Below are 13,433 nucleotides of genomic sequence, written 5' to 3' on the forward strand. Positions count from 1 at the left end.
AGAAGAAGTTGATGAAAAGAAGGCATATACAACCAAGGCAATGATTCTACAAACGTTGCCGGAAGATATTTTGATGCAAGTGGCACAACACCCGACAACAAAAGAAGTGTGGGAGGCGATAAGAGTTCGACACCTAGGAGCGGATCTAGTTCAGAAAGAACGTCTACAGACATTAAGGAGCGAGTTGGAGAAGTTAAAGATGAAAGAAAATGAAACCGTGGGTGATTTCTCTGGAAAATTGGGAAGCATAAGAGCCAAATTTAAAAGTTTTGGTTCCAATCTCAAAGATAAGATAATAGTAAGGAAATTGCTCAATTGAGTTCCAAAGAAATTTCTACCAATCGTGGCAACTATCGAGCAACATTTGGAAATTGAAAAAATGTCATTTGAAGAAGCGGTAGGAAGAATAATAGCCTTTGAAGAACGCCTTAAAAGTCAAGACGAACCAGAAGACGATAACAAAAGAAAACTTTTGATGGCTAGTAATCATCCTAAGAACTGGCGTCATGGAAAAGGTTGTGGTAATAGAAACCAAGACAAAGATCAAGGAAGAACCTTTCAAAGAAGAAAGAAGACGTGGAAATGCGAGTCGCGGATACAAAGACAAAAGTGATCTCAAGTGCTATGAATGTAATGAATATGGTCACTTCGCATATGAATGCCCAAAGTGGAAAAACAAAGAAAAGGAAAATCTGGAGGCTCATCTCATACATAGTTTAACTACGCTACTATGAAGACAAAACAAGCCGTGTTGAAGATCGAGATTAAGGGGGTGATTGTTGGTTAATCATCGATCTCGTTAAATATTTCGTTAGTTATTATAGAATAGATAAACTTTGTTAGAATGTTCTTTTAACAAAGTTAGGGTACAAAGTGTAATTAGTTAATAGTTAGTGTATATTGTTGTAATTAGTTAGAATATAAACGAAGGTTGCGTCGTTTATACGAACCAACGCGACGGTAGATTGTAACCCGCCGGTGGGTATAAATACCTCCGGCCAACATCATTGTAAATCATCCGTTTTCAATTACAAATCAATAATACAAAGACTCGTTTATGTTATTTGTTGTTATTTACGTATTATTGTTCGATTATTCGATCCCGTGGCCCTCAAACCCAACTCCCGACTCGAAGTTCTTATTCTTAATATAAGCTCATTTAAATCTTAAAAACCTCATAACTTGAGTTTTAAAAATCCGTTTAGTCTGATTTCAGTTGCATTATACTCGGTTTTAATTCTATTTTACCGTCTTGAAGTTTTTGGTTCGTTTGGACAACCTAGTTAGCATGTTTAAGTTCATATTTAAGTTTCTGGTTTCTCGTTTATTTCTTTTTATTTTAAAACTTGCATTGTTAATAAGGTGAGTAATCACTCCCCTATTTTATTGCTTTTAAAATCTTTTGGGGACTTATGCATACCTATTCCTACTTTACATATTGCATACTATACACAACTAGCAAACTGTGAATAGTGTATGTTGATCGATTAAATGATTATTTGCTATTAGCTTACTTATTTGTTTAAGTCTAACATTCTGAGAGGTTCATCATTTATTTTAGCATACTCATTGATATCATCATAGTAACCAAAGCCCAAGTCACTAGGCAATGGTCAACTGACACCAATTACTTGCATTTGTTTAATTGTTGATACTCAGTATGAGTTTGCTCATTTATACATATATTATCACATTATTAAAAACCGGTGATTTTTCTCACTCAACCTCGTGTTGACAAACCTATTAATTTTGTATGCATATTGCAAGTTACCATCTGATTTGAAGTGTAGGAAAAGATCATTTAGAAAGGACATTAAACTACTTAATAAAAGAAAGACAAAATGTTTTGTTTTTGGATTAATTTTGTAATTGGATGAAAGATGTGTATTTGATTGGAACTTATAAATAAATAAATTAGATATTGTCATAAATTGCATGATAGTGTCTTGTGAGCTGTAAACCAACGGTTTGCACCCCGGCATTCCGTCGTAGGATGGGGTGACATCCGAGGATGACCTGCTAATACCACTTGTGAAGGGTCAATCTTTCTAACTCCATGTGTCACATGAATGCTAGTCAATCCTTCCCGTTTATGATTAGGTTCCACTGGTTTCACCCTACCTTTGACTCATCAAGCGAACGGCAACAGTTCACGACCAGCGATGCGTTCGTTGTGCAAGCACAACTAGGCATGTTTGCGTCATTTCTCTAGCTAAGGGCGTGTCACATTGAAGTTCGGGACTAGCCAGAAACCTAAGCGTTCAAGCACAAACAACCAATCCGACCTTCAAATATTTGGTTCGTGACAATATGCTTGCTTTACCTTTTACCCATATGTTTCTTATGCACATAACCTGCTAAAAATGTGTTAGCCGTGTGCTTAATTTATGTATATAGTTCCTTCAGTCAATTGAACAAACAAGTTTTGACTGATTACGTCAAAAAAAGGGCGGCATAGTGACATGTAGCCGGTACTCTGGGGTGGCGGGTCATAAATCGATGGCGCGTAGATTGTAAGAAGTTCCCGAAATAATGGATTTCCTTGAGAGCAACAACCAAAATATTAACTAGAAGATGAAGGTTTAATTGAACGAGAAAGAGGAAAATAGAACAAGAAATAACTTAATAAGTGGAAAGGAGTGGATACGTTTTCAGTATGATGGTTGTTTCATATATACGACAACTTTTTGGGTTAAAAATTCAGATTGTGTTTAAAAATTTTGACTTCCGCTCTATGGTTGACGGCACTTTAAACTATTCACAAGCCCATTCTACCTCCACTGGTCAATGTCCATGTTGGAAGTCTGCCACTTATACCAAAAGCCGACGACCTTTAACAATCTGATCAAAACAACTCCCAACCACCGTCCAGTTTCCCTTTAACATAAGAAATAAATGATAGTTCTTTGTTGTTTTTAATGTTTCATAATAGTTCTTTTTTTTATGGTAGATAACTTTAAAGTGTTCATAGGCCCATTCACCCCCCACCTTAGTGTATGTGAATATAACAAAACACTACCTTCCTCGATAACTTGTCTATATGCTAACACGAATATCTCTGATCATCAACCTTACATAGAAACTTTGAGCTCTTGAAATGCTCCTTTAATGTGACTATGTGAGATTCTTTAAGCTTGCTACATACACATGCCTTGCCTAGCGGTGGTCCATAAATTCAGTATCAGATTCCCTAGATTCTTAGACATATATAGCTACTTGGTTGAATGAAAATCAAATCAACAGTTTCATATCTTCGAAAATTACATGTAACACAAACAAGTGATAACTTCCCTGATTTAACGTGTTCGGAACTGGGGAAGGTAAAATTTGTTTGATTTTACTTGTAATTTAGATATAAAATTGTTGATACTATATAAGTAGCTAAGGCTGTCAATGAATCTTGGGAATTAGATGTTACATTATAGAAGAAGTAGCTCTAAGATAGACATCTGTATATAGCAAACTTGAAGAATCTCACACTAAAGGAGCCTTCCAAGAGCTCAAAGTTTCTATCAAAATGAGCAAAAAGATTTGTCTCTGTAAATAGGCAAGTTGACATGGATCACAGAGATATCTTGAATACATAAACATAATCATAAGGGTATGGATTTCACTTATGAGGGGCCTGCTTTTTTTATCTTTTCATAATTTTTATATAGTTTTTTTATAGGTAATTCAAGACTTGTCTCTAAGTTAAGGCGCAATTTTTATATTTATTTTTAATTTGCCCAGTTAAGCCCACAATCAATTGTTTGCTTCATAATTAGGGCCTGAAGTTAGAAATTATTAAAGTTAGTCACATCCCTATTAATTAATTAATAATTAGCCATGTATGCTTGACTTTGTAATTACTCCCAGTGGTCCACAACATGTTTAATCTAGAAAAACTTAATGAATTTGCAATGATAGCTATCAAGAACGATATATTATAATATGGTATCAATTGTGAAGAATAACTTTGCTTCGAATAATGCTCGGTGCGCCTCTCGATTTGTTTAACTATGTTTATCGCAACAATAACGTTGTTTTGTTTATTGTTATCACACTTAATTAATATTGTCGATCTTTGGGAAAAATATTTTTACATAGGAGTCTTTTTTAGGTATGGGCCCCTAAATCTTGAAGATGCCCTTGCTAGAGTTCATTATAACTATTTGTTGGATTAACCGGTTAGCTAGTTCAACTGACATATATCTCTATTAGATTTTTCATATATACTAGTAAACAATCTAGACGTCATGATTTGGTTGATCAGGGTTCTTTCTAGGCATAGCAGGGTGCGAATACATGACGCAAACGCCATCTGGTTGTGGAACTCCGGGTCCTCGTTGCATACGTATGTATCCCCCCTCCCCCCATCCTGCCCCCCATGAGTTTTTGACGATCCAGTACTTCATTCCTTCGGAAGTTTCATTGTATCCTACAATTGCCATACCGTGCCCTGACTGCGTTCCACATGGTCCTGTAAAAACTCCCTCTTTATAGAACATGAAATCATTACCAGTAGGATCCATGCCAATCGTTACAGGCCCGTGTGCAACTGCTTTCATCACTGCATCCTCACTATGCTGGGGAATTTGCTCTTGCCCATTAAGCGTTACAGAGTGATGGCCAAACTGGATTAGGAAAAACGAATCTTAAAACACATGTATAACTATTGGAATATAGTATCAGACTAGGGTTTATTAGTATAGTATGAGCCCACAGGCTTAGTTAGGTTTCTAGGTTCCTTGTGATCCAGATTCAAAGTTTTAAGTTGTACCTTTGCTGGATCGCAGTGGTGTTTCCTACCTTCATAAGGGTATCTCTCATCTGTGGCTATACCCCCCTTTTCAGTAATGAAGTCGAATGCATCGTGCATCATCCCTCCACCACAGCCATTGTTATTTCCATAAGTGTCACAGTCAATAAGTTGTTGTTCTGATAACGATACTAGTTTCTTGGTTCTGATAGCGTTTATTCCTTCCACTGCAGCAATTGAGCAAAATGCCCAACAACTTCCTGAGAAACAAAACCATCCATAAAGGCGGCAGACACATGATTTTTTCATGAGGGGACGATCGGGGGGCTTAACCAAAATTCTATGAGGGCAATCAGTAGGTTTTTTTTTTTGCGTATATATATATAACACTAAAATCAAATAAAACAGCCACCCCCCCAAGACACATACGCGCACATACACCGTGTGAGTCCACCATAAGGCATTGATAGAATAAGAATTATTGTGAAATTATAGGAAGTTCTAATCAATTCTATATATTACCACATTGCCCTTGGTTCTTGACTGGGGTGACCGCGTTAAGAAGCCTCCAATCAATCGCTTTCGGGATGTTAGTTGCATTTGCATATTGGAAGTCGATGCCCCCCTCCAGCTTACGAGGTGGGCGGAGTGCATAATTATGGCCAATCTTCGAGTTACCGTACGCCTGAACAAACTCATAGTTAGTCATGGTAGCAAACTCGTTCAACTGCAATTTATACGGCCTGTTCTTCTTGTTTGCGTTGTGAACATGATTCAGGTTGTACTTGAAAACGTTGAACCGCTCTGTGCTTTTATGGATAACGTTGTGGTGGGCTCTCCAACGGTCATACATTCCTTCCAAGCCCTCTTGGGTTTCAAGTTCTTTATCATCGTAAATAAAGCTCTCCACAACGCCCAAAATCAAAGGCAAACAAAATGAAACTAAAAGAAACGTGTTGATCTCCATTTCTTAAAATGGAAATCTGTCTTGTGTTTATAGAAGAATAATATCCCTACAGATTTATATGGATAGGAATTTGGGATCAAGTCAAAGGTATGGATGGTTATACGGTGATGTGTATGAGAATGTGGCCAAGCATTTTGTTCGTTTTTTAATGGGGCAATATTAAGCTCGACCAAGGTGAGGGTTTTTTGGATTATTGGAAGACATTATATAATAGATAATTTACCCACAATGTAGATCGTTAATTTAGGAACACAACGGTTTCAAACCCCCTTTTTTATTTTGCCAGTCGCTTGATGAACACAACAGTTTTTATCTTCATATTATCAAAGGTTTATCTGATAGCTGATGCTGTCCGTCTTCTATGATTACGAACAAAGATCATTTACAAACCCTATTCTTTTAGTCGATGTTTGTAATCGAATTTGAAATCCGACGCCGATGATTTTTATCTTTTTTATATGGATTGCAATATGAAGGTACTTGATTTGTGTAGTTTGATTTCATCGACAGTTAATTGGCCAACCGACCGACGAATCTTGATGAATTTTAGTCTCTGTTTGCTCAACTTCTCTTATCAGATGCAGACGCACGAGAAATTAGAAATTAAACTTCTCCGTCCAGTTGTCCCTCGACTCAAAAGGTACGAGTACGACTATAAATTACTTCCATAACCCTAATATGTGGACATGACACAAGAAATGACGTATATTATAGTTTTAATGTTCTTCTCCAGTATTAATTCAAGGTATTCCTCTAAAATTGTATCCAACATTGTAAATATTAGAATAATGATTATCTGTTTTGTTGGTTTTGGCAAGCTAGCATTCAATAGGAAAAGAGAAAAAGTAGGATTATGGTAAGAAATGTGTATAAATGAAGTCTTATAGGTGTGCTGCCATTCCAGCTTATTTTAAACAACTTCAAGTCTTCAATCACAAATGCGAGTAACTAAAAGACATTATTTTTATAATGACAAACTACGTTTATTGATTTGTAGGAACACACTATGATAGGAATAATGAAATCTAATGACAAAGTTGAGCCTTACTGCACCAACCTTTGGGGCAATGCTAAAAAACAGCCTAGTACAGGTATTAAACCCCGTCAACCCATCCTATTGGTGCTCATTTCTCTGTTTTGTATGTAACCAAGAACTTCAATCTTGATTGGTTGATGTAGCATAACAATTAACTCAAGTTAATGGGATTAGTCTATTTTGTTACTCTAATTCAGTAGTTGGTTGTTTTTATGTTAATGTGCATGTACAATTGCTAATATATATTCTGATTATTTTATGCTGATTTGATAATTCTACAATAGGCATGTGATGATTAATAACAATGCTTATTGGATTATTAATGGTTATAGAATGATAACTACAAATTCAAAATGAATACATGTATGTTTTCTCTATGGGTTGGAATACACACAAGTAAACATTATGAAAGCAAGCAAATCTTTAACGACTAAACGTTGTGAATTCATGTGGACTCTTTTGAAAATAGAGAGAAATTCTTTGAACAGTTTTTTATAGAAACATACTTTATGCATACTTTATGAATATGTTAAAACATATTCAAAAACACACCCATGTCATATGAGTACAATAATTCACAAATAATAAGATAAAAAAAAGTGGTGTCCTCCTTTAACTTTAGGTAGACCCAAGCATCCGAATGCATTAACGAAAAAGGTAAACTCACCTTGGTGTTACTGGGTTTAAATGTTTGTCTATGGCTTTTGAATAGAATATAAGTTTCACAATTTAACATATCATTGGAAGGGAAAAGTTTGGGGAACAAAAGATGCAAACCGATGGAAGGATGTTCTAATATTCTATGCCAAAGCGACGCTTCCCTATGAGTTTTCCCATGAGCAAGCATCACATTACCATATATAGCGGGTCATCTCATCCACATAATATAATACATGTCGTTTAGTGTTACCCTCAATGATCATCCTTGTCCTGATGTCATGTAAGATACAAAAAGTGGGATACATTAAAACAGTGCAATTGAGTTATTTTGTCATATGGCTAATTGATAACAATTTATGTGATAATGAGACATATTGAGACAATTAGAGTGGTGAAATCTCAATAGTTCTGCAGTTTCTACGTCCATCATTCCTCCATTTACTGGTGAAATATTAGTGTTAACTCAGCAAGCTCTGAGTTAGAGGTGGTTATATCCTCTTGAACGCTGGAGCTTTGAGTGACCGGTGGCTTTTGAGTGAGGAGTTGTTGAATACAAGATTGGAATTCATTCTTAATGGATGCCAACAATTGGGTGGGTATTATCAGGGTTTTGATGGACTTGAGATTCAGTGTAACATCCGGTTTTAAAAATAATAAATAACAAAATTTTTATTATTTAATTATGCGTTATTATTTGTTGGCGACTAAATAAAAATATAATATTTGGAGTGGAGGCTTAGAAAGAATATGGACTTGAAATAAAATATGGACCGATAAGAGATGGACATGGGCTTGGAAAGTCCACGGGCCTACAGAATATAAACCCTTAAACCTCATTCTCCACCCATTTCACCTACACATCCAAAAACACACTAAAAACACACACACCCCCTAGTGACAGCTCCAATAATTTTGCAAGAGAAAGTTCAACACGTCTCAAGGCAAACAAGACTGAAAGCATTCAAGATCTAGATCGATTAGAGGTACATTTACGATATAGGCTTCTTCATTTAAAGTTAGGCTTGTTTAGTATTTGCCTAGATCTAGCTAAAACGGGTTACACGAACCAATCAATGATTGAACCTTGTCCAAAACAAGTTAGTGTTGATGATAATAATGATAATATATACGTAATAATATAATATATATTAATAATAGTAAAAAGCAGCAACAACTAAGAATAAATAAAAATAATAAATAATATTAATAATATCTATAGATTAATATAATATATATTAATAATAGTAAAAAGCAGCAACAACTAAGGATAAATAATAATAATATTAATAATATCTATAGATTAAGGAACAGATGGAAAAGTAGACGCAAAAAGTGTGTTTATTAAGAATGAGAATGGAGGAATAACTATCAAGCCCTATGTAGTGGAGTGGCTGGGTTATTGGTTTGTGAACGAGAGGTCCTAAGACCAAAACCCGATTCTCGCATACCCTATTTGCGTGATATGATCTAGTGATAATTGGGCCATGTACGAGAACCCCAAATATTGCGAGAAGGAAGCCCATCGTTCAAATCCGAATTAGATTGGGCCAATTGCAAATTCGAAAACAGGCTGAGAGAACATAATGCGAATTTGGGCCTTGTGCAAATCCAAGAACTAATTATTTGCAAATCCAATAACACATGCAAATCAGAGAAATAAGTCCATGCAAATCAGAGAACAAATCCAAGAATATATATGATGATTTAAACAAAAATAATATATGATAAGTATGAACTTAAAATGTAAAGAAATAGAAAGAGTTTAATAACGACTTTCGTTAAATAAAGTAACCATGTTAAATCAGTTTAACTAAACAAACGAGCCTAGCTTATCAAATACGTTTAGTTAAACTAGAATACAAACGTTGTATTGTTAGTTAGTTACACGGTTAATTAACAAATATACATGTTAAACAACTAGCTCACAACTAAGGAAGGGGATTATTGTTAGCTCAGAACGTAACAGGATCCTTGTAAGTTTCTAGGCCCCCATATTTCTTATAAAAGTTTTGGGGTTGTATGCATACTCGTAGGAAGAAAGATTGATATACCTCGCTTTAATTTTGTGACGTATGTTGTATGTTATGTTATACTAGACGGGTGCCCGCGCGATGCAGCGGGTGTTTGAACCTGTTAATCACGTAACAAATATAAGTGTTTATGGTTAGGTTAAAAACTTGTAATCGTTTAAACCGGTCATTGTTTTGACTTCTTTTTGTTTTTACTTTCGGTTTGTTGGTTGGTTTCAAAACGTAGTGAACGGTTGGTTCGCGGTTTATATTTGCAACCAACCATATGAAACCAGACCAGACTGTAAATGTTGAATGCATTTTAATGTTTTTTATTATTAATTATTAGATATGTTTTGTAATATATTAGATATAGTTAAAATTTGATTGAACATAATCTTTTTATTACAAATAACTTGGATATATAACTTCAATTAACCTAATTGCAGTATGATTCATTTTGTGATCTTTGTTGTTATTATTTCACGTCCTAGATCTTCCATTAATATTTACCATTTATGTGGCTAAAATTATCATTTTTTATTTATGATCCTCTCAAGTATCATATTATGTTGGTGTTTAGTTAAAATTGATGGTACATTTAAATTAATAATTATTTTAATCTAAATTTATTATTAAAGTTTAAACTGTGAAACCAAACTGGAACCTGGCCGTTGGTAACGATTCGGTTTCAACTTTCAATGGTTGAGTTTGGTTTTGGACGACAAAAAAATCAGTATTAACGGTTGGACTCACAAGTTTAACTTAAATACCATCAAAGCCGACACTGAACACCCCTACGTAACATATTAATTTATTTAAAATGAAAAAAATTATAACAATATCATATCCAAATTAAAGAGAATAAAATGCTTGTTTTTATGGTGCAATTTTTTTATAAAAATATTAACGTATTAAAAGGCTATAGTCATTTAAAAATCATGGGTGAGAAGTTAGTTTACAAGTTAAATTAAAATCATAATATGATTAAAGATGAGGAACCAAACTTGTAAGTTAAATGGATTGTGTTTAAAAGACAAGTTTACCCTTACTAACACATGTACCTCATGCTCTAAGTGTTGTAAATTACTTAAAAATGGGTGTCTTAATTTGCCCTTGTTTGGTGTATTATATATAGTATATATATATAGATAAATATTATGTAAATGCTCATTACATGGATAATAGTTAGTATTCCTCAAATGGATATTATACAATTAAGTAGATGTTCCTTGTATGGATAACAAATGTTGTTCCTTCTATGGATAATACACGATGTTCCTTCTATGGATAATACACGTTATTCCTTTTATGAATAATATATAGTGTTTCTTTTAAGGATAATACACATTGTTCCTTTTGTGGATAATATAAATATATTGTCCTACTGTGAAACATTTGTTTCAACAGTTGTAGTAGCTGCTCCTAATCCCATATCCAAATCTCTTGTAGTGAGAGAGATATGTACCTCCTCTTGCTCCACTACGTGAAATTAGGGCTTTAGCCACACATGTGCTGAAATCGGTTTGCCACACTTCAGATTAAATGTGTGGCTAAAGGTCACCAATCATAGTTTCATCTACACAACTTTTATTTGTGTGACAAAAAAACACACCTGCTAGAACCTTTAGCCACACATGTTTGGTTCATGTGACAAAAACGCACATGTTCTGAACCTTAGTCACACATGTTAGGAAATTTAGCCACACATGTTTGGTCGTGTGACAAAAAAACATACCTGTACACAGCTGGTCGAAACCTTTAGCCACACTTTCAGAAAAAAATGTGGCATTTACTAGCCACACTTAGATAAAGTGAGGCCAAATGTCATCTACGGACACAATAATTATTTAATAATGTGGCTGAAAGCTAATACATATGACCACACTTACGGGTTTATGTGACCATATAACATTGTTTGTTAGCCACATATATGCTTTTATGTATGACTTAAAGCTAACGATAACATTAAAACAAAATGCGTGACCATTAACATTTAATGGTCACACTTTAATTATTTCATATGTGGCTAAAAGATAATGTATATGGTCACACATACGTGTTTATGTGACCATAAAGCATTATTTGATAGTCACTTATAATATTTGATGTGTGCTAAAAGCTAATAGTGACAGCAAAACAACAAATGTGACTATTATTAGTTTATGGCCACACTTTATGCTTCATGTGACCATCACTTTCACCTCCTCCCAATTACAAACCTAATCCATAAACATCGATTGAAGCTCATTACTCTTCTTCATCACTTTGCTTCTTGCTCCAAACTTCATCAACCATCATGCAATCAAATCTAACGAGGGTTTTTAACATGATTAATTAGAACCCTAGAGATGTCATAAACATGTTACGGTTTGAGTTTTGTTGAGAACAGTTGGCTGACAGATTCGTTCTTGTTTATTGATTGGTCTGTAACTCGATGTTAAACAATGATTATTGATCGATTCTTGATTTTAGGATATAGTATTCTGATTCTAGTTTCCAGAAAGGTAAATTTTGTAATTTTTGGATGATTGTTGAATACCTTTTATGATTTTACAAAAAACATATGCCAAAGTTGATTCGGGGAGTTATATTCTTGTCCATTTTTTGGACACCATAACTCCCTAATTACAAACCCAAACGGGTTGGTTCCACTTCTTGAACTTAGTATTCTGAGTTTAAAAGATAATCCAATTGGTCTTACACAATTTGGTTTAATGAGTTGATAGAACCATTAAACTAGTTTTTGTTGCGCAATCTGCTGAACTGTTAGTACCCATATGTAATGGTTGAATTATTGTAAGTTTTATATGTATGAGAAAAATATAATAAAAATTGTTTGAGAAACCTGATTCATATATCATACTATGGTAAAGTTTATAGAATTTATCCTTAATGTTTTCTTTGTGAATAAAATCAGTTTGTACATGCTAGAATATGTCTCGTGAACTGAATGATCATAAGTTAAGTTGTTTGATGACTATTTGGTTGCTTTGCCATGATATAATGTGTGGATACATGTTAGGACTTTTGGTACTGTTGACATTACTTATTATCACCAACGATTCGTCAGGTCAAGTTTGAGTTTGTGTGTGAGTTCATACGTGGGTCTTAGAGTCATGTGTTGTTGAACATACTCTCATAACTTAAAACACTTGTACTAGGTAGCAGTTAGCGAGTCAAATGCATTCATTTGGTTTTGAGAAAACTCTAGTACACGCGACACCATGTATTGGATTTAAAACACGAACATACTTACATACTGGTTTTGAAAACACTAAACGTTTGCATATACTTGTTTTCTGGATTGAAAACACAAAACGTTTTGAAGTATTGGTTATGTAAGATGCTGAAACGGGCAAAAACAAGCTGAACTGCTGATTTATTATTACTGAATTGCTGCAAAACTGGTCAAAACGCATTGAAACGATCTGTTAAGTGCTCAAAAGAGCTGTTAAGTGCTGAAACAGACTGAAAAATCGCTGAAACGAGCTGTTTAACATGCTGTTTGCTGTAAAAACGAGCTGTTAAGTGCTGAAACGAACTGAAAACTGGCTGAAACGAGATGTTTAACATGTTGTTTGCTGTAAAAATGAGCTGTAAAGTGCTGAAACGAACTGAAAACTCGCTGAAACGAGCTGTTTAACATGCTGTTTGTTGTTAAAACGAGCTATTAAGTGTTGAAACGATATGAAAAATTGCTGAAATTAGCCAACACGAGTGTTCGCACTCGACGAGTTGGGTTTCGGTTTTGGCTCATTTCTCAGTTTTTTTTGCTGAACGTTGACACGGGATAAAACGTTTTATTTTTTATTTTTTTTACTTTTTTCGTTTTTAAATTAAGATTTTTTTATTAATTTTTTTGAATTTTTTCTAAGATGTTTTTAGTTAAGATTAAAAACCCTCAAAAATATATTCAAAAATAAAAATAAAAAAATCATAAGTCAAAATATAAATAAAAAACGAAAAAAGTAAAAAAAATAAACATTTCCTACGTTGTCCTTGTTCAAAAAAAAAAAA

The 13,433-nt window shown here is 34.2% G+C and overlaps 1 protein-coding gene across 1 annotated transcript; it reads right to left on the minus strand.

Moving 5' to 3' along the window:
• Nucleotides 1-3,800: 3,800 nt before the first annotated feature.
• On the minus strand, nucleotides 3,801-5,955 carry LOC143582890 (vignain-like). The gene is made up of 3 exons (XM_077065359.1): nucleotides 5,264-5,955; nucleotides 4,763-5,001; nucleotides 3,801-4,616 (listed from the first exon to the last, which is right to left on the minus strand). Exons 1-3 carry the CDS (start codon nucleotides 5,706-5,708, stop codon nucleotides 4,230-4,232), a joined length of 1,071 nt encoding a protein of 356 aa, XP_076921474.1. The 5' UTR covers nucleotides 5,709-5,955; the 3' UTR covers nucleotides 3,801-4,229.
• Between the last annotated feature and the right edge of the window lie 7,478 nt (nucleotides 5,956-13,433).

The sequence above is a fragment of the Bidens hawaiensis genome, unplaced genomic scaffold, assembly GCF_021521415.1.
Source record: "Bidens hawaiensis isolate Kalapana, Puna unplaced genomic scaffold, B.hawaiensis_p1.1 tig00032041_1, whole genome shotgun sequence".
Classification (NCBI taxonomy): domain Eukaryota; kingdom Viridiplantae; phylum Streptophyta; class Magnoliopsida; order Asterales; family Asteraceae; genus Bidens; species Bidens hawaiensis.